General features: G+C 40.2%; 1 protein-coding gene across 3 annotated transcripts in view; it reads left to right on the top strand.

The window, feature by feature from the left end:
• tmem8b (transmembrane protein 8B) overlaps positions 1-19,506 on the top strand; it is a 211,091-nt gene that overhangs the window by 133,041 nt on the left and 58,544 nt on the right. For all 3 annotated transcript variants that reach the window (XM_061981821.1, XM_061981823.1, XM_061981822.1), the window contains 2 exons: positions 18,146-18,242; positions 18,361-18,484. In XM_061981821.1, coding sequence (XP_061837805.1) covers positions 18,146-18,242; positions 18,361-18,484 — 221 coding nt within the window. The remainder of the gene's footprint in view (positions 1-18,145; positions 18,243-18,360; positions 18,485-19,506) is intronic.

Genomic DNA, 19,506 nt, shown 5'->3' with positions numbered 1-19,506 from the left:
ATAACTCATTCGTTACCATGTACAGGGACGTACATGAGTTCAGGAGGGGGGGTGTAACCCAGGTTTGAAAACACCCTATGTCTGGAGTTTAAATAATTCATTTGAGTTAAAATAATTTATTTAGTAAAGAGACATTAATTTCAGTTGAATAACTAAGTGTTAAAACAGGTACAAACTAATCGGCACTTTACGTTATTCATTTATACTTTAAACCTGCTCTACAAGTTGTTAAAATAGAAAACACACAATATACATGGAAATGTTGGCACAAACATGGTGTCTTAACAGGATTTGCAGAGGTAAAAATTACCTGTCTCCATGATTGTCACCTCTAGAGGGCAATCAGTGAGCCTGTGAGTCCTTCCGTGTCACTCATTTTATGACGCAACTTCCTGTAGTGTGGAAGAAGAGAAACTCCCCTTCCTGTTTTTTCTGTTCATGTGTGGCTATGCTAAACACATGCGGAGAACCTGTTGAAAAATCCTTTGCAATACACTTGGTAAGGCTTGAAAATCAGCTTGCAATTCGATCCATCCACATTTCTAATGTTGTTATACAACTTTTGATCCATATTGTGTTGTTTGAACCTTGTAGAGCAGTGTGACATCCGTGTGTAACATTCACTGACTGACACCCCTGTGTGCAGTCATTTCACTTGATCAGCGGTGAGTGAATAACAGACTAGACTTCCTTTTTATTGTCATTCAAATTTGAACTTTACAGCACAGATAAGAACGCAATTTCGTTACATAAGCTCATGGTAGTGCAGGATAAAAAAGCAATAAGGTGCATATATAAATAAAAAAATTTATATAAATAATATATATAATATATATACAGTATATAAAATAAATAAATATATATAAATAAATAAATAGATTACTGTACAGATAAATATATTGCACTATTTCACATGCGTCTACGTTTATGGATGTATGTTATATTGTCTTTTTTATTCCAGCGAGTTAATACATTTTGGGGGGAGTTGAGGGGATAATTTAATTATGATGCGTTCAAGAGTCTTACGGCCTGAGGGAAGAAGCTGTTACAGAACCTGGAGGTTCTGCATTGGAGGCTGCGGAACCTCTTTCTAGAGTCCAGCAGTGAAAACAGTCCTTGGTGGGGGTGGGAGGAGTCTTTGCAGATTTTCTGAGCCCTGGTCAAGCAGCGGCTTTTTGCGATCTCCTGGATAGGAGGAAGAGGAGTCCTGATGATCTTTTCCGCCGTCCTCACCACTCTCTGGAGAGACTTCCAGTCTGAGGCATTGCAGGCTCCAGTCCAGACAGAGATGCTGTTGGTCAGCAGGCTCTCTATAGTGCCTCTGTAGAATGTGGTGAGAATGGGGGGAGGGAGCTGTGCTCTTTTCATCCGACGCAAAAAGTGCATGCGCTGCTCAGCTCTTTTTACAAGAGCTCTGGTGTGTAGGGACCAGGTTATATTGTCAGTTATCTGCACCCCCAGGAACTTGGTGCTGCTTACTATCTCCACCGCTGTGCCGTTGATGTAGAATGGAGCGTGTCTGGACTGGTGCTTCCTGAAGTCAACATGTGATGTTTTATTTGAGCCATAAGTGTTGGTGATATTTATTTTGTTCATGTTTACAGCACATGCTGGGAACGCTGTGATTATTTTTGTTTTACTGAAGTAATAGATTACTGAGTACTTTTGATTGAGTGATTGAAGGGGTAATTTTTAGTACATCTCTCACCTGTGCTAGCAAGGGAGAGATATTTAGCACGTTTTAACCTTATATACAAGTTGCTACACAAAAGTCCTTTTTGAACATTAATGTGAACTTTGTGCAATTAACCTACCTCGTTTAATTGTGAACTTAAAGGTGCATTTACATAGTATTTGTATTTTTGTATTTAAAGAAGCATTTCATATATTTTTGAATATTTGAACAATAGGAAAAAAGAACTATAATAAGCGCTTACATTTTATTTTGATATTTCTTATTTTGAAAACAAATACATTGTAAACCAAAGCATTTGAGATACATGATTGGTGATTAATGACATGATTGAGCTAATTAATGCAAGTTAAAAGTATTTAAGCTAATTCCTGGTTATTTAAGAACACAGTTTAAACCAGTGTGTGTGACGAACACAAGCTATTGGGTCTTGTCTGATCTATAATTAGGTCAGGTTTTTTGATTGGGTGATTCAGATACTATCTTCATCTCCTGGAGCACCTTGTGTGGAGAGGACGGCATCGCCCTTCCAGCCCAGGTGGATGAGAGGCTCCAACACTGATTCCCCCCATTCCCCAGATCCATCGATCCGATTCCCAGTGCATACTGGGTGGAGAGCTACCTGATAATCTGGACACTGTGGTGCAGTGTTGACGTCCCTTCCCGACAGTCTGTGCGGTAGGACAAAACTAATACAGTGCACTGTCAGATACAGAGAAACGGGCCCCAACGAACAATTTAAACAAACTTTGGGAACTAAGACAAAAGGGTTTCTATTCTGCCGGCTTTTCTTATTCTTGTATATTATTTTTCATATTCTGCAGTTGTTGTAAATTTTCAATATATGTTTGGCCATTCACAGAGGTGGGTAGTAACGCGCTACATTTACTCCGTTACATCTACTTGAGTAACTTTTGGGATAAATTGTACTTCTAAGAGTAGTTTTAATGCAACTTACTTTTACTTTTACTTGAGTATATTTATAGAGAAGAAACGCTACTTTTACTCCGCTACTTTTATCTACATTCAGCTCGCTACTCGCTACTAATTTTTATCGATCTGTTAATGCACGCTTTGTTTGTTTTGGTCTGTCAGACAGACCTTCAAAGTGCCTGCGTTACTGGTGACGTTTCACTCCGTTCCACCAATAAAATGCAGTCACTAGTGACGTTTGACTCTGTTCCACCAATCAGATGCAGTCACTGGTGACGTTAGACCAATCAAACAGAGCCAGGCGGTCACATGACCTGACTTAAACAAGTTGAAAAACTTATTGGGGTGTTACCATTTAGTGGTCAATTGTACGGAATATGTACTGTACTGTGCAGTCTACTAATACACGTTTCAATCAATCAATCAAAAGTGTGAAGGAAAAAAGACACTTTTTTATTTCAAACGTACATCCCGTCACAAGCCTGAAGACTGACTGCACAGTTCCTGCCTTCACAATAAAAGTGCCGCTTCATCGCGCCTGCGCTTTCAAAATAAGAGTCTCCGAAAGCCAGCGCAAACAAGCTAGCAAGCTACGGAATTTGCCGCCAATGTATTTCTTGTAAAGTGTGTGAAAACGAATATGGAAGCTGGACAAATAAGATACCAAAAACCAACCACTTTCATGTGGTATTAGACAGAAAGGAGGAACTTTTTTTCTCCTGCATTTGAAAATGTGGACGTTAAGCACTGCTGTCTGATTACAATCAATGCAAGTCATCAGAATCAGGTAATACACCAACTTATATTCTTGTCAACATGAAAGAAAGGAATCTATATGTGTTAAACATGCATGTATATTCATTAAAACACCTTTAACATGTAAACAAAAACGGCAAAACAAATAAATATAAATGATATACTGTATATATCAATGTATGTGTATATATGTATATATATATATATATATATATATATATATATATATGATATGTGTGTGTATGTTACTCATCAGTTACTCAGTACTTGAGTAGTTTTTTCACAACATACTTTTTACTTTTACTCAAGTAAATATTTGGGTGACTACTCATTACTTTTACTTGAGTAATAAATCTCTAAAGTAACAGTACTCTTACTTGAGTACAATTTCTGGCTACTCTACCCACCTCTGGCCATTCAACATTCCAGTTCATTGTTGTCTGTCATTATTGATATGCAACACTGGCTCTTAAAAACACTAGGATCCTTCTGATACTAGTCCAGTTCGATATTTACACCATTGACTACTACGCACCTGTTTCCTCTATTACTAGTTCGTAACTAGGGTTACATATGTGTATCTGTTCATTCTAAAAACGCCAATAAAAATTAAGTTAAAGTCATCGAGCAGCTATATAAATACAAAATGATATCGCTGAATAGACGATATATATTTATTTATAACAGAGTTTGACTGTATATTTACCGTTTTTTTCCGTTAGAAGCTGTATGAAAATTTAAAAAAAAAGGTGCAAAAAGAAAAAAAAAGAAAAATTGCATTTGTATCAACATATTGTTGTTTTTTTAAAGAAAAAAAATGGATGCAACTACCTAAATCCTTTAAGATCCAATTTTTCTTGAAGTCATGCTTAAAAAAAGGTGCTATAATGAGCACAGCATGTCTTTTTAGCTTTTCTACATCGCACTTTTTTTTTTTAACCAATCCAACTCATGCTCCTTCTCTAACAATGTGTTGAAAGTAATCAACACAAATTGGTGAGTCTTGCAAAAGCCAATTTATTCATCTTTGAAATCACATCCACGGGTAAGCGCGTACATTAAGGAGCCAGATGAAAACTCGTCTCCCCAAGTCTATTTTAATTAGTGTGGGTAGCGGCATGTGCAGGGGTGGTTCTGTTCCCTTCCTCGCTCTTGTATCAGTTGACTTGATAGCCTCTGCGGCGTACGGTACCTACCGAACACAGCAAATAAAACAGAGAAATGGCGGGGTGGAGAAAAAAACACCTGACATTTATCAAGCATGCCGCTGTCAGAGAATGCTGATTAAATTGCGCCTCAGCCGTTCAACGGAATGGATCGGACACCGGTAAATGACATTAGTGTAGCAAATATTCACAAAAAAATGTTGCGGCACTAAATAAAACCACAGCAGATATTTTATGACAACTGTTACAAAATCCAAGACAGCTGTTTAAAATAGAGCAGAATCCCAGCAGCAAAAAACAAAACAAAAAAGAACATGCATTAAAAAAACAAGATACAAACATAGATGGATGCAATATACAAACCCCGTTTCCATATGAGTTGGGAAATTGTGTTAGATGTAAATATAAAGGGAATACAATGATTTGCAAATCCTTTTCAACCTATATTCAATTGAATGCACTACAAAGACAAGATATTTGATGTTCAAACTCATAAACTTTGTTTTTTTTTTGCAAATAATAATTAACTTAGAATTTCATGGCTGCAACATGTGCCAAAGTAGTTGGGAAAGGGCATGTTCACCACTGTGTTACATCACCTTTTTTTTCAACAACACTCAATAAACAATTGGGAACTGAGGAAACTATTTGTTGAAGCTTTGAAAGTGGAATTCTTTCCCATTCTTGTTTTATGTAGCTTCAGCCGTTCAACAGTCCGGGGTCTCCGCTGTTGTATTTTACGCTTCATAATGCGCCACACATTTTCGATGGGGGACAGGTCTGGACTGCAGGCGGACCAGGAAAGTACCCGCACTCTTTTTTTACGAAGCCACGCTGTTGTAACATGTGCTGAATGTGGCTTGGCATTGTCTTGCTGAAATAAGCAGGGGCGTCCATGAAAAAGACGGCGCTTAGATGGCAGCATATGTTGTTCTAAAAGCTGTATATACCTTTCAGCATTAATGGTGCCTTCACAGATGTGTAAGTTACCCATGCCTTGGGCACTAATGGACCCCAATACCATCACAGATGCTGGCTTTTGAACTTTGTGTCGATAACAGTCTGGATGGTTCGCTTCCCCTTTGGTCCAGATGACACGATGACGAATAATTCCAAAAACTATTTGAAATGTAGACTCGTCAGACCACAGAACACTTTTCCACTTTGCATGAGTCCATCTTAGATGATCTCGGGCCCAGAGAAGCCGGCGGCGTTTCTGGATGTTGTTGATAAATGGCTTTCGCTTTGCATAGTAGAGCTTTAACTTGCACTTACAGATGTAGCGACAAACTTTATTTAGTGACAGTGGTTTTCTGAAGTGTTCTTGAGCCCATGTGGTGATATCCTTTAGAGATTGATGTCAGTTTTTGATGCAGTGCCGTCTGAGGGATCGAAGGTCACGGTCATTCAATGTTGTTTTCCGGCCATGCCGCTTATGTGGAGTGATTTCTCCAGATTCTCTGAACCTTTTGAGGATATTATGGACCGTAGATGTTGAAATCCCTAAATTTCTTGCAATTGCACTTGGAGAAACGTTCTTAAACTGTTTGACTATTTGCTCACGCAGTTGTGGACAAAGGGGTTGTACCTCGCCCCATCCTTTCTTGTGAAAGACTGAGCATTTCTTGGGAAGCTGTTTTTATACCCAATCATGGCACCTACCTGTTCCCAATTAGCCTTCACACCTGTGGGATGTTCCAAATAAGTGTTTGATGAGCATTCCTCAACTTTATCAGTATTTATTGGCACCTTTCCCAACTTCTTTGTCACGTGTTGCTGGCATCAAATTCTAAAGTTAATGATTATTTGCAAAAAAAAAAAAAGTTTATTAGTTTGAACATCAAATATGTTGTCTTTGTAGCATATTCAACTGAATATGGGTTGAAAATGATTTGCAAATCACTGTATTCCGTTGATATTTACATCTAGCACAATTTCTCAACTCATATGGAAACGGGGTTTGTACATTTCACAACAATAATTCCAACTAGATGAGGCAATTCCTGAAGGAATTGCGTGTGAATGCTCCAATGCTGAAGTTGAACTGAAATGCTGATAGAATGTAGTATGAGTGTAAGAATAGTTTGAATGTTGGAATGGTTTGAATGTTGAAGAGTTGGAATTTCCAGGAAAACCGGAATTTGGTTTGGAACTTGGGAAAGTGTTCGTTTGAATGTGCAGAATGAGTGGCATGTGTTGATGTTGGAATGGTTTGAATCGGTTGAAAAATGTGGGAATTGTGCAACTTGGAAAAATGTCCCATTCATTTCAATGGGAATTTTGGGAAAAGAAGGAATTTTGGGGAAAATGCTAAAAAATGTGAATCTTCTGAATTACTTTTAATGGTTGGTGTTGGAATTTGTCAAATCGGTCAAGAAATGTTGAAGTAGTAACATTTTTAATTGAGAAATGGTATTACGGAATTCCTGAAGTTAAGAAAACCGAGAATTTTTCCAATTCAAAAAACAATTTCAGTTTTTGTCCTCATTAAGAGGAATGTTTTGACGGTAGAACAGTTAAAGTGGGTTAAAAAAGGGGGGCGGAGTAGTCGCCAGAAAAAAGGGTTAAAATAGGGTTTGAAAAAACGTGAATTCCTGGAATTTTTTGGAACTTGTAAAAATGATAGTTTGAATGTCCAAGATGAGTGGAATGTGTTGAAGGTGGAATTGTTTGAATAGGTAGAAAATTGTGGGAATTGTGCAACTTGGATAAATGTCCCATTCATTTCAATGGGAATCTCATTGAACATTTTCGGGAAAAGAGGACATTTTTTGGAAAATGCTAAAAAATGTGAATGTTTTGACTGAGTTTAAATGTTTGGTTTTGGAATTTGTCAAATCGGTTGAGAAATGTTGACATTTTTACACATTTTTAATTGAAAATGGTATCAGGGAATTTCAGGAAAACCAGGAATTTTTCCAATTCAAAAAACAACTTTGTTTTTTGTCCTGATTAAGAGATATATTTTAATGGTGGAACGGTTGAAGTGAGTTGAAAACTGGAAGGAGTAGTTGCCAGAAAAAAGGGTCAAAATAGGGTTTGAAAAAACAGGAATTCTGAGAATTCCTGGAATTTTTTTTAACTTGGAAAAATTATAGTTTAAATTTCAAGGATCAGTGGAATGTGTTGAAGGTGGAATGGTTTGAATAGGTTGAAAATTGTGGGAATTGTGCAACTTGGAAAAATGTCCCATTTATTTCAAAGGGAATTTCATTGAAAAATTTCAGGAAAATCAATCAATCAATGTTTATTTATATAGCCCTAAATCACAAGTGTCTCAAAGGGCTGCACAAGCCACAACGACATCCTCGGTACAGAGCCCACATAAGGGCAAGGAAAAACTCACCCAGTGGGACGTTGATGTGAATGACTATGAGAAACCTTGGAGAGGACCGCATACGTGGGTAACCCCCCCCCTCTAGGGGAGACCGAATGCAATAGATGTCGAGTGGATCTGACATTATATTGTGAGAGTCCAGTCCATAGTGGATCCAACATAATAGTAAGAGTCCAGTCCATAGTGGGGTCAGCAGGAAAAGCGGAGACGGGTCAGCAGCGCAGAGATGTTCCCAACCGATGCACAGGCGAGCAGTCCACCCCGGGTCCCGACTCTGGACAGCCAGCACTTCATCCATGGCCACCGAACCTGTGTGTCTCCCCCTCCACAAGGGAGAGGGGAGCAGAGGAGAAAGAAAAAGAAATGGCAGATCAACTGGTTTAAAAAAGGGGGGGCTATTTAAAGGCTAGAGTATACAAATGAGTTTTAAGATGGGACTTAAATGCTTCTAAAAGAAAGAAAGAAAAGAGGGAATTATTTTGAAAATGCTAAAAAATGGGAAAGTTTTGAATGAGTTTAAATGTTTGGTGTTGGAATTTGTCAAATCGGTTGAGAAATGTCGAAATGTTTACACATTTTTAATTGAGAATGGTATTAGGGAATTTCGGGAAAACCAGGATTTTTTTCAATTAAAAAAAACAACTTAGTTTTTTGTCCTGATTAAGAGAAATATTTTTGAAGTGGGTTGAAAAACTGTGGAAGGAGTAGTCGCCACAAAAAAGGGTGAAAATAGGGTTTGAAAATACGGGTATTCTGGGAATTCCTGCAATTTTTTTGAACTTGGAAAAATTATAGTTTGAATGTCTAGGATAAGTGCAATGTGTTGAAGATGGAATGGTTTAAATCCGTTGAAAAATGTGCAAATGGTGGAAGTTTGAAAAAAGGCCAATTCATTTTGAATGGGAAAAATGTCCCGGAAAACCTGGAATTCTGGGAAATCTGGGACATTTTTAAATTTGTCAAGGGAAAGCCCGCGATTCCCGAATAGTCTAAACAGTTTGAAGTTGGAACGTTTTGAATCGAATGAAAAATGTGGGAGGTAGAGCGCGTCAAAATCTGGAGAAGAAGAATAAGTTAAAAAAAAAATACATCCATCCATCCATTTTTTACCGCTTATTCCCTTTGGGGTCACGGGGGGCGCTGGAGCCTATCTCAGCTACAATCGGGCGGAAGGCGGGGTACACTCTGGACAAGTCGCCACCTCATCGCAGGGCCAACACAGATAGACAGACAACAGTCACGATCAAAAGTTTACATACACTTGTAAAGAACATAATGTCATGGCTGTCTTGAGTTTCCAATAATTTATACAATTCTTATTTTTTTTGTGATGGAGTGATTGGAGCACATCTGCCCGAATGCAGCTGAGATAGGCTCCAGCGACCCCAAAAAGGGAAAAGCGGTAGAAAATGGATGGATGGATGGATGATTGGAGCACATACTTGTTGGTCACAAAAAACATTCATGAAGTTTGGTACTTTTATGAATTTATTATGGGTTTACTGAAAATGTGACCAAATGTGCTGAGTCAAAAGTATACATACAGCAATGTTAATATTTGGTTACATGTCCCTTGGCAAGTTTCACTGCAATAAGGCACTTTTGGTAGCCATCCACAAGCTTCTGGCAAGCTTCTGGTTTAATTTTTGACCATTCCTCTTGACAAAATTGGTGCAGTTCAGCTAAATGTGTTGGTTTTCTGACATGGACTTGTTTCTTCAGCATTGTCCACACGTTTAAGTCAGGACTTTGGGAAGGTCATTCCAAAACCTTCATTCTAGCCTGATTTAGCCAATCCTTTACCACTTTTGACGTGTGTTTGGGATCATTGTCCTGTTGGAACACCCAAATGCACCCAAGACCCAACCTCGGGCTGATGATTTTTGGTTGTCCTGAAGAATTAGGAGGTAATCTTCCTTTTTCATTGTCCCATTTACTCTCTGTAAAGCACCAGTTCCATTGGCAGCAAAACAGGCCCAGACCATAATACTACCACCACCATGCTTGACAGTGGGCCTGGTGTTTCTGGGATTAAAGGCCTCATCTTTTCTCCTCCAAACATATTGCTGGGTATTGTGGCCAAACAGCTCAATTTTTGTTTCATCTGATATCACATGGACAAAGATAAGACCTTCTGGAGGAAAGTTCTGGGGTCGCAGGCACGTGAGATGAGGGCACGTGTGTATACATACTGTATATATATATATATATATATATATATATATATATATATATATATATATATATATATATATATATATATATATATATATATATATACATATACATATATATATATATATATATATATATATATATATATATATATAAATATATATGTATAAATATATATGCATATATATATATATATATATATATGCATATATATATATATATATATATATATATATGCATATTCTCAATGATTTTGTGATATGACACCACCCTTCTCTGCATCACATTGTATTCTCATTAACATTAAAGAAAACCAAAAAAGAAAGAAATATAGATACATTTACAACAAAAAATTACTTTACAGTGGCCTAGTGGTTAGAGTGTCCGCCCTGAGATTGGTAGGTTGGGAGTTCAAACCCCGGCCGAGTCATACCAAAGACTACACAAATAGGACCCATTACCTCCCTACTTGGCATTCAGCATCAAGGGTTGGAATTGGGGGTTAAATCACCATAAATGATTCCTGGGCGTGACCACCGCTACTGCTCACTGCTACCCTCACCTCCCAGGGGGTAATCAAGGGTGATGGGTCAAATGCAGAGAATAATTTCGCCACACCTAGTGTGTGTGTGACAATCATTGGTACTTTAACTTTAACTTTAACATTGTCTTTAATCTGTAACAAAAAATATTTAAAGTGCATCAATTTGCTCGAAATTCTGCAAAAAATGATATCCTTATTTAAAGTATAACAACATTTTGATTATCTTGAACCATTTGATACTGAAAAATAAAAATATAAAAAGTCCATCCATCCATCCATCTTCTTCCGCTTATCCGAGGTCGGGTCGCGGGGGCAGCAGCCTAAGCAGGGAAGCCCAGACTTTCCTCTCCCCAGCCACTTCGTCCAGCTCCTCCCGGGGGATCCCAAGGCGTTCCCAGGCCAGCCGGGAGACATAGTCTTCCCCACGTGTCCTGGGTCTGCCCCGTGGCCTCCTACCGGTTGGACGTGCCCTAAACACCTCCCGAGGGAGGCGTTCGGGTGGCATCCTGACCAGATCCCCGAACCACCTCATCTGGCTCCTCTCGATGTGGAGGAGCAGTGGCTTTACTTTGAGCTACCCCCGGATGGCAGAGCTTCTCACCCTGTCTCTAAGGGAGAGCCCCGCCACCCGGCGGAGGAAACTCATTTCGGCCGCCTGTACCCGTGATCCTGTCCTTTCAGTCATAACCCAAAGCTCATGACCATAGGTGAGGATGGGAACGTAGATCGACCGGTAAATTGAGAGCTTTGCCTTCCGGCTCAGCTCCTTCTTCACCACAACGGATCGATACATCGTCTGCATTACTGAAGACGCCGCACCGATCCGCCTGTCGATCTCCCGATCCACTTTTCCCTCACTCGTGAACAAGACTCCTAGGTACTTGAACTCCTCCACTTGGGGCAGGGTCTCCTCCTCAACCCGGAGATGGCACTCCACTCTTTTCTGGGCGAGAACCATGGACTCGGACTTGGCGGTGCTGATTCTCATCCCAGTCGCTTCACACTCGGCTGCGAACCGATCCAGTGAGAGCTGAAGATCCTGGCCAGATGAAGCCATCAGGACCACATCATCTGCAAAAAGCAGAGACCTAATCCTGCAGCCACCAAACCGGATCCCCTCAACGCCTTGACTGCGCCTAGAAATTCTGTCCATAAAAGTTATGAACAGAATCGGTGACAAAGGGCAGCCTTGGCGGAGTCCAACCCTCACTGGAAACGTGTCCGACTTACTGCCGGCAATGCGGACCAAGCTCTGACACTGATCGTACAGAGAGCGGACAGCCACAATCAGACAGTCCGATACCCCATACTCTCTGAGCACTCCCCACAGGACCTCCCGAGGGACACGGTCAAATGCCTTCTCCAAGTCCACAAAGCACATGTAGACTGGTTGGGCAAACTCCCATGCACCCTCAGGGACCCTGTCGAGAGTATAGAGCTGGTCCACAGTTCCACGACCAGGACGAAAACCACACTGATCCTCCTGAATCCGAGGTTCGACTATCCAGCGTAGCCTCCTCTCCAGTACACCTGAATAGACCTTACCAGGAAGGCTGATGGTGAGTTGGCTGCGATGGTGGGGGAGGATGCCGGACAGACCTGGCAGGCCCAAACGCATTGTGAGGGTCTGCTGGGAACGTCTGGCAGAGTCTCCTGTCAGAGAGAGTTTCAATTCCCACCTCCGGAAGAACTTTGAACATGTCACGAGGGAGATGCTGGACATTGAGTCAGAGTGGACCATGTTCCGCACCTCTATTGTCGAGGCGGCTGTTTGGAGCTGTGGCCGCAAGGTAGTTGGTGCCTGTCATGGCGGTAATCCTAGAACCCGTTGGTGGACACCGGCGGTGAGGGATGCCGTCAAGCTGAAGAAGGAGTCCTATCGGGTTCTTTTGACTCATAGGACTCCGGAGGCAGCGGACAGGTACCGACAGGCCAAGCGGTGTGCGGCTTCAGCGGTCGCGGAGGCAAAAACTCGGACATGGGAAGAGTTCGGCGAGGCCATGGAAAACGACTTCCGGATGGCTTCGAAGCGATTCTGGACCACCATCCGCCGCCTCAGGAAGGGGAAGCAGTGCACTGTCAACACCGTGTATGGTGCGGATGGTGTTCTGCTGACCTCGACTGCGGATGTTGTGGATCGGTGGAGGGAATACTTCGAAGACCTCCTCAATCCCACCGACACGTCTTCCTATGAGGAAGCAGTGCCGGGGGAATCTGTGGTGGGCTCTCCTATTTCTGGGGCTGAGGTTGCTGAGGTAGTTAAAAAGCTCCTCGGTGGCAAGGCCCCGGGGGTGGATGAGATCCGCCCGGAGTTCCTTAAGGCTCTGGATGCTGTGGGGCTGTCTTGGTTGACAAGACTCTGCAGCATTGCGTGGACATCGGGGGCGGTACCTCTGGATAAAAATGTAAAAATTCAATAAATAATAAAAAACATTAATTGACCAGCAACAATAAGTCAGGATTACAATACATAATACACTTTGACCTACAAAACAAAAAGTTTTGCTAATTTTTTTGTAATGTCCACCATGAACACGTTTTGTCGTGCCCAGTTTCTCAAAGTGGGCTTTGAAGCACTGCCCACCCCCCCACCATCCTTTCCATCGCCTATTTGAGGTGGACTGTACTAAAGTAACCCTTTTTGTCACCAAAAGTTGGTTGAAAAGCGCAGATCACTTTTGAACTTACTGAGCTTTATTGTGCTGGGAAGGAAACCCAAGTGTGATCAAGGGAGGTGCAGGACTCGTTACGACCCGAGTCTTGCAATTGGCCTTGATTGAAGTCGTTCTATCCAGAGATTGCAGGCCAGATGGTGACTTTAGGAAGCACCTGGCACAGTGTCTGCAGGGTGGTTTCATTAATCAACACTGTCCCTGCTTGACTGTACTGTACAATATGTTCCCTTTTCTTTCCTCTCTGCTTGGAGCAAATAGTCAATGAATGGTCTCTCTACTGCCAGTCTGCATACTGTACTTGAAATGCTTGGAATCCGCCAAAGTTGTCAATAAACGAGGAGGATTTTTATCTTATACCTCCATTTACCAACTTCATTTATTGTTGAGCAGGGTTCGTATATCGAAAAGTTTGATTAGTGAAGCAAATTTCTCCATTAGAAACAATGTAAATATCAATAGTTGGTTCCAGCCTCGACAAAAGTCCGTATTTTAGTGAAGGTTAGTACACTTTGAACACAATATAAAGTACTGTATATCAAACAAACATAATAAGGAGGTGATGAATCAATTGTCTCTTTATTAACTAGCTAAAACAACATCGACAATCTGAACGGTCATGTATGCGCTGCTCTGCCAACACACTCACTTGCACAGGAGTCCCTTTGGTGCTCTCACAAACCATCAGAAATCACAAAAATCCTTATCTTTAACAACCATATTGCTACAATAATAAACGTTTTAAAATGTCAAATCCACTTACAGTGTGTATGTATATACACATATACCGTATTTTTCGGAGTATAAGTCGCTCCGGAGTATAAGTCACGCAGGCCGAAAATGCATAATAAAGAAGAAAAAAAACATATATAAGTCGCACTGGAGTATAAGTCGCATTTTTTGGGGAAATTTATTTGATAAAACCCAACACCAAGAATAGACATTTGAAAGGCAATTTAAAATAAATAAAGAATAGTGAACAACAGGCTGTATATGTGTACGTTATATGACGCATACATAACCAACTGAGAACGTGCTTGGTATGTTAACGTAACATATTATGGTAAGAGTCATTCAAATAACTATAACATATAGAACATGCTATTCGTTTACCAAACAATCTGTCACTCCTAATCGCTAAATCCGATGAAATCTTATACGTCTAGTCTCTTACGTGAATGAGCTAAATAATATTATTTGATATTTTAAGGTAAAGTGTTAATAATTTCACACATAAGTCGCTCCTGAGTATAAGTCGCACCCCCGGCCAAACTATGAAAAAAACTGCGACTTATAGTCCGAAAAATACGGTGTACATATATGTGTGTGTGTGTATATATGTATGTGTATATGTACAAACCCCGTTTCCATATGAGTTGGGAAATTGTGTTAGATGTAAATATAAACGGAATACAATGATTTGCTAATCATTTTCAACCCATATTCAGTTGAATATGCTACAAAGACAACATATTTGATGTTCAAACTGATAAAAAAAAATTTTTTTGCAAATAATCACTAACTTTAGAATTTGATGCCAGCAACACGTGACAAAGAAGTTGGGAAAGGTGGCAATAAATACTGATAAAGTTGAGGAATGCTCACTTATTTGGAACATCCCACAGGTGAACAGGCAAATTGGCATCAGGTGGGTGCCATGATTGGGTATAAAAATAGATTCCATGAAATGCTCAGTCATTCACAAACAAGGATGGGGCAAGGGTCACCACTTTGTCAACAAATGCGTGAGCAAATTGTTGAACAGTTTAAGAAAAACCTTTCTCAACCAGCTATTGCAAGGAATTTAGGGATTTCCCCATCTACGGTCAGTAATATCATCAAAGGGTTCAGAGAATCTGGAGAAATCACTCCACGTAAACAGCTAAGCCCGTGACCTTCGATCCCTCAGGCTGTACTGCATCAACAAGCGATGTCACCACATGGGCTCAGGAACACTTCAGAAACCCACTGTCAGTAACTACAGTTGGTCGCTACATCTATATATATATATATATATATATATGTATGTATGTATGTATGTATGTATGTATGTGTGTGTGTGTGTGTGTGTGTGTGTGTGTGTATATATGTATATATATGTGTGTTTATATACATATATATACAGTATATATATATATATATATATATATATATATATATATATCAGTGTTTCCCACAGGACAGGCATCTATTTGTGGTGGTGTGGTCGAGGGGCTGGGGGTGGCGGCGGCAGCGGCGATGTCCAAGAAGAACGCGGAGTTGGAATATAATTACAACACTTTATGTACATATTTATATTCAGAGTTGAACAATTAGTTATTCACTGAAATATATTTATTAATTGTGGTTCTTACAAAAAATATATCTTATAAAATATAAAAGCTAAAATGTCTCTTAAAGCTCTGCCCCTTTAATTAGTGAATACTAAATAATTTAACTTTAGCCTACTACTACAAGCATATTATTTACCAGCAACATAAAGTGAAACAGAGGCAGAGGTGTCCTGCCACAGTCAGTCAACCTCCTCCTCCTCCTCCTCCTCCTCCTCCTGCTGCTGCTGAACAGGTCGCACCTGTGGTCCGGACTGTAGGCCTACCTCCTCTCCAAGTCGAGCCCTTTTCGGCCGTTGAAAATATTTTTCTATACTCATCTGTGTGAAGGAGTGAACATCCAACATTAGAATTTATTACTAACGAGCAGAACCGCTCTATGTACAGTGCCGTCTAACCTTAAGCGGCAGCAGCTCAACACATGCAGGGTTCAACGGTAAGGTTTTTTTCTACTTGCCCGACTTCTCAAATCTACTTGCCCCAATATTTTTACTTGTCCTTCCTATGTTTTTTTCTGGCTGTGTAGTGCTCATGGCTTATATCTTAATAAAATCCTTACCGTTGACTATTTACAACACTACACAGTATTTATTATTATTATTATTATTATTATTATTATTATCTATAATTACATTTAAATGGCATTGCATACATGTAAAATTACATGCTATTTCACATTATTTGACCAGTAGCAGTTACACTCATCTGAACAGGTCAGCCACCTGTTTAAAGCCCGATCACAGTTGAAATCTTGAAATGAAGGGCCTTTAATGGCCAAAACATTAACCTGGACAACATTTTAACAGCTGGTTGGCTCAGATTTTATTCTTTTCATTGCATTCACATGCTGCAGTGGACAGTAGACAATTTAGCGTCAGTATTAATACAGTATCTGAAGCACCGTCTCCACGTGTGTTTATTGACAACAGGGTTATAACCTGGACACGTAAGCTCGTCGGTATGAAAACAGGAGACTGTTACTACGTGCGTCTGCCCGGCCCCCGAGTCAAACAGCGGCGGTGTTAATGAAGCAGCGTCAGGCTGCTCACCGTCAGTGAAACGCTCGGTGAAATCGCGGATTAACGTTAAATATATGACGAGCCTCGAGCGATGCAGCTATAACCTATCTACTTCTAACCTATATTACCCTCGTATTTTGATCCGGTTGGTCCGTTCTTTTACTTCGTCGTCTTCTTCTTCTTCTTGTTGTTCTTCTTCTTCTTCTGGCCCACCAGGTGAATTAAGTGCTATTGGCGGAGTTACAATGCATAGTAGGTTACCGCCACCTACAAGGTACATTCACAGACAGAGTCCCATTGCTTTTATGAGCGGTCGAGCGAGTCAAAAGCTGAAAAATCCATTTGTGGCGGACGTAATTCTTTCGTGGCGGGCCGCCACAAATAAATGAATGTGTGGGAAACACTGTATATATATATATATATATATATATATATATATATATATATATATATATATATATATATATATACATATATATATATATATATATATATATATATATATATATATATATATATATATATATATATATGAGTACATATAATTATAGTAATATAATGGCTATATAATTAATAATTATTATAATTGGTTATTAAGAGTATGTGAAAGTTCAACTCCTACCTTGTTTACTTCCGTGACGACTTCCTCAAGTTTTTTTAATCATTCAGAAATATTAAGCAGCTAAAATGCGCCAAACATGGATAAGTGTGGAGATAGTGTTGTACATTTTACCCATCATCCTTTGTAATGGATTTAAAAGGGTGTCTTTTTTTTAAATTTTTTTTTTTATGTTTATTGAACTTTTTTGATCAAATCCACAAAGTTCAATGACCAGGTTGTGTTATGTGTGACCATGTTTGTGTAATTTTTGTACTGGTTAATTTTTCTTTTCTCCCCCATGACTATGGAAGGTTGTTTGGTTTGGGCCTTATAAGTAATTGCTGTGCTTCGTCAACTTGAATGTATAATTATTGGCGGAGTTAAATTTTTTGGCCACCAGATGGCGACATGATTGCAGCAATAAGACCACTGGATATTTATAAATGATATAGATAGGCTCCAGCGCCGCCCGCGACCCAGTAAAGTTAAAGTTAAAGTACCACTGATAGTCACACTCACACACTAGATGTGGTGAAATTACTCTCTGCGTTTGACTCATCCCCTTGTTACGACCCCTGGGAGGTGAGGGGAGCAGTGAGCAGCAGCGGTGGCCACACTCGAGAATCATTTTGGTGATTTAGCCCCCGAGGGACAAGCGGTAGAAAATGGATGGATGGCGTTCATAAAACTAGTGTTGTCTCGCGGGCCAAATTGAAGACGCTGTTGAGGCGTATTTAGCCTGCGGGCCGTAGTTTGGACACCCCTGGACTAATCTGATAGTTGTTTCCATAAATACGTTTTTAAATTCAGGCATATTTTAACTTCAGGCTTTAGGCTGCTGGAGAGTAATCATGTTTTTCACTTATTCTAACCTTCCTAGTATGTGACGTCTGTTGTTTTCTTGTCTGGTACCTTGCAGTCGACGCTGAAAGACAAGAACGTCACCGTTTTTGGCTGTCTGACTCACGGGATGCCGCTCTTCCTCTGGCAGAACTCGTCATCGAAATGTGAATCAGGTATGTCTGACTCAGCAAAACAGAAATTCCTTTTAAAAGGTTCCAAAGAGTTCCAGGAGAAGATTGCGAATGAGCCATGCTTTGTTTCATGCACTTTCATTGTTTTGCTGTGTTGCAGAGTCTGTGGCCGGGTTTTTCCTCTCTGTGAACACTTCTACCAACATCACCAAACTCAGGATTCCTTACCCTCAAACGGGCACCTGGTACCTCAGTCTGAGCTCAATGTGTCCCACAAAACACGGGTAAGATTTATTATAGATTCTAAAGAAGTGTTTCCTTTTTTACTTTTCTTGAATTTCACCATTTTCCTCGACATCAATGGTGTATCTACCGAACCTAACTTCAAATGTACAATGTGATTAGTTGGCTCTGGGTGCTCTTGGATTGACAGATGACCAACACAGGGTGAGAACAAGCTTGTATGGTTTGGGCTTAAAGGGAAATACATTTGTTTAGATTTGGTTAAAGTTGGATTATTTGTGGTTGGGTTATAGGATGGGGTTTGGCTAGGTTAAGGGATTAGGCTAAAGATAAGAACAGGGGTGTCCAAAGTGCGGCCCGCGGCCAGTTTGTTTTTTCTTGGTCCGCCACACATTCTAAAGACAAAATAAACACATCCGAGAGGAGAACATTATACATAAAAAGCTCCAGGGAGCCACTAGGACGCATGCAGCTCTAGAGCCGCGGGTTGCCAACTCTGGGGTTAGTGCCCAGGAGTAATGAGTTGTGAAATTAGTGTTTAGGGACATTGTTTCAGGGTTATAGTTCATGTTGCGGTTAAAGTTGAGTTATTCTTTGGATTTAAGTTATAGTTACTGAATGTTGAGTGGAGTTTGTGTTGCACGGTTGTAACCAAGTACAGTATGGTTCGGGTTTATAAATCAATTTTAGCTTTAATGATGGAGTTTAAATTCACTGTATACTTGAGTTCAGTACGAATATGAAATATGAATAACGGATTATATTTTTTCTAGTGACTCATAGCGATCCACAAAGAACCCAATATGAATTAACTCCACATTTACACATTGAGCTATCTCACTTCGCACCAACCACCGCCCAACATTTATTTACCAGCGTGGGGCTGCACTGGAGGCAAGGTGGGTGAAGTGTCTTGCCCAAGGACACAACAGCAGTGAATGGGATGGAAGGAGCGGGGTTTGAATCACTCCCTACTAGGGTTGTATGGTATCCCGGTACTAGTATAGTATCGCGGTAATGAATCAAAATACTCTGTTTGAAAAATACCAGTCCCCCTTTTTTT

Source organism: Nerophis lumbriciformis, linkage group LG24 (assembly GCF_033978685.3).
Source record: "Nerophis lumbriciformis linkage group LG24, RoL_Nlum_v2.1, whole genome shotgun sequence".
In the NCBI taxonomy this organism is placed as follows: Eukaryota; Metazoa; Chordata; class Actinopteri; order Syngnathiformes; family Syngnathidae; genus Nerophis; species Nerophis lumbriciformis.
Note: the sequence above shows the minus strand (reverse complement) of the source record. Positions and strands in the feature narration are given on the sequence as shown.